General features: G+C 37.5%; 1 gene segment (V, D, J or C); it reads right to left on the bottom strand.

The window, feature by feature from the left end:
* Nucleotides 1-892: 892 nt before the first annotated feature.
* LOC118239294 lies at nt 893-1,436 on the bottom strand. The segment is given in 2 exon segments: nt 893-1,251; nt 1,388-1,436. Coding segments are annotated over 2 exon segments (408 nt in total).
* Between the last annotated feature and the right edge of the window lie 1,807 nt (nt 1,437-3,243).

The raw sequence follows: 3,243 nt of genomic DNA on the forward strand, positions 1-3,243 counted from the left end.
CAATGGGAACACTGCTCCTGAAATTACTTGACTGTAGCATCTGGTATCTCAGGTTTTTCTTTCCCTCCATGTTCTTGTTTTATGACTAAGAAGATTGAAATATATAACCAGTAAAGGGAGAGCAAAAGATAGAGAATTTTTTGACCAGTAGCACTGAGAGCAAGGGGACCTCCTTTACCTCCTTTACCTCCTTTACCTGAGAAGTTTCTGTAAATCAAAGAACATAGTGAACAAGACAAAATGGTTTCTTACAGAATGGGAGAAGGTCTTCATGAACCTCACATCTGACAGATGGCTGATCTCCAAAATATCCAAATAATTCAAGAAACTCGACATCAAACTACCAAATAATCTGATTAAAAATGGGGTACAAATCTAAACAGAGAATACTCAACAGAAAANTCTCAAATGGTAAAAAGACACTTAAGGAAATGCTCAACATCATTTAATCTCAGGACTTATGAGGCAAAGGCAGCCAAATCTCTGAGTTTAAGCCTAGCCTTTCTATATAGTAAATTCCAGGACATCCAGTTATTCAAAAACAAAACAAACAAATCTTTGTCGAAGAATATTAAGCAGTATTTGCAAATCAGATGATTAGCAGTGTTTAATATTTAAAATTATTTTTATTTAATTGNCTGGGGAAAGTTTCCTTTAAGTTTTAAATAATTGTCTAAGTAAAAAATTATTAAATCTAAAAGCCTTGTTTGAGAAATGGTAAGCTGGAACATCATTTGTAGCAAAATTATTTAACATAAGATACTCTGGAGAAACAAATGCACTCATGAGCATAAGAATTTTCTGTATTGTTCATTCCCTCCTTTTTTCTAAAAAGCCTTACAGAGACCCTAGTTGAGGTGTCTCAAGGGAAATATATCTGAGGNACTGAGCCTTAGTATGCAGTAACCCTGGAGGTTTTTGCTGAGACACAGAGGACTGTGGCAGGACGCTCTATTCCTTGCTGACAATAATAGGCTGCAATATCATCAGCTTCCACAGGGTGGATTGTGAGAGTGAAGTCTAATTCAACCTCATCACCACTGAACCTGGCAGGGATCCCAGATGCTAGCTGGAATTCATTATAGATCAGGAGTTTGGGAGGCTGTCCTGGTTTCTTTTGATACCAGTGCATAAGATTTATGCCAAATTTATTGACACTCTCNCTGGACTTGCAAGAGATGATGGCTTTTTGTCCCAGAGACACAGACAAAGAATCTGGAGACTGGGTCAGCACAGTGTCCCCAGTGGAGCATGGAATGGTAAGCACAAATCTACTATTGAAGGTGTACTGAAAACATCTCACTCTGAGACATGTGACTCCAATGACAAACATCCCAGAGGCATGAGAAACAGTACATACTCCCAACACTTCCCTGGACCCTCTCACCTNGTACCCAGAGCAGCAGAATCAATAGGAAGAGAGCAGCTGGCTTCATCTCTGAGAGCTTAACTACAACTTTCAGTCTTAAGGCACTAACAAGCTTCCTTAAAGATGTTTTGAGCAGCCTGTACCATTGGCTACTGATGCAACATGCAAAGCAGCTCAGTAAACCTAGTGCTTGGAAGGACAACTTACTCTTGTCCAGTGGTAGTTGATGTTGAAAAAGCATTTACAGAGCAGCTCAAGTATGTCCTAAGGGATTTTGTGACTTCCCTATTATATCTTCACTCCATTTCTTTAAAATAATTTTATATGATGTATTCTGATCATGTTTTCACTCTCCCAACTCCATCTACATCCTTCCTAACTCCCTATTCATCCATCTTAATAATGCCCCTTCCTTTTAATTCTTTCCTTTTATCTCTCTCAAAAACCAAAAAAAATCAAAACTCTAAACAAACACAAAAAACAGTAAGACAAAAAATTACTGCATGGTTGTTCTAGTATAAAGAATAGGAGAATTTTAGAATCATTTTGAAATCTCAATAATATCAAAGTTTTCAAAGAAGAGTGAATTTCACATCATGATCCTTAACAAGAAAACACAGCATTTAGATCTTATACAATGGTGAAAAGATATGACTGTCTTTGNGGAATGACCACAAGGCCAAAACCCTGTACAAAGAAACTAGAGAAAACTAAGTAATGCTGAGTGTGGAAGAATCTTCTCCATGGAAGAGCACACCAATTGATTATCCAGTACCAAATGGTCAGCACTGAAAGCATACATACAAGAAGCATTACACAGACTGAGCAGGTTGTATTTAGGAACAGTTAGACAGACAAACAGACAGATAGATAGATAGATAGATAGATAGATAGATAGATAGAGGTAACAAAACAATGGAAAAAAGTCCTTTAATTTGAGAAAAATGGAAAGAGTACATGGAGGACTTGGAGCAAGAAGGGGGAAAGGAGAAATTATATATAAGCACATTATAATCTGAAAAAACAAGTAACAAAAATTTGAAAAAATGTTATGACTACAATAATTGGCCTATTAGTTGCATGTGACGTTATATATTGTAATACAGCTTACTTATATTTTTTTTATTTCTCAAGATGTCATCTTTTTGGAGTGAAAAAATTTAGGGAAGATCTCTAAAAAAAATAAGGTGAGTAAAACAAATTAATTTTCAGCCAATTTTACAAACTATTAAAGCTGAAAGTTTTGCCATCTTTCCCCTCTGTGTGTGTGTGTGTGTGTGTGTGTGTGTGTGTGTGTGTGTGTGTCTATGTGTGTATGTGTAAGAATGAAATTAGACCCATAGCTATCACCTTCCAAAAAAGTAACTTCAAAGATTAACCAGACCTCCAAGCTGACATCTCTGGTAGTGGATCAGTATTTATCCCTAGTACTTGTATGAACCTTGGCAGCCCACTCCACATAGAGGGATACTCTCTAAGTCTAGACACATGGGGGAAGGTCTAGACCCTGCTTCAAGTGATATGATAGACTTTGAAGATCCCCAAGAGGAGGTCTCACCCTCCCTGGGAAGCAGAAAGGGGATGAGATAGGGGGTCAGTGGGAACCGGGGAGGAGAGGGAGGGAAAAAGAACTGGGATCAACATGTAAAACAAGCTTGTTTCTAATTTAAATTTAAAAAAATAGAAAAAAGTAACTTCAAATGGATCAAAGACCTAAATTCAAACTCTGATACTTATCCAGGTGGTGGTGCGTGCCTTTAATCCTAGCACTCTGGAAATAGAGGCAGTTGGATCTCTGAGTTCGAAGTCAGCTGGTCTAGAGAGCAAGTTCCAAAACAAGAGCTATACAGAGAAACCCTGTATTGAAAAAATAA

This window comes from Cricetulus griseus, chromosome 8, assembly GCF_003668045.3.
Source record: "Cricetulus griseus strain 17A/GY chromosome 8, alternate assembly CriGri-PICRH-1.0, whole genome shotgun sequence".
NCBI lineage: Eukaryota > Metazoa > Chordata > Mammalia > Rodentia > Cricetidae > Cricetulus > Cricetulus griseus.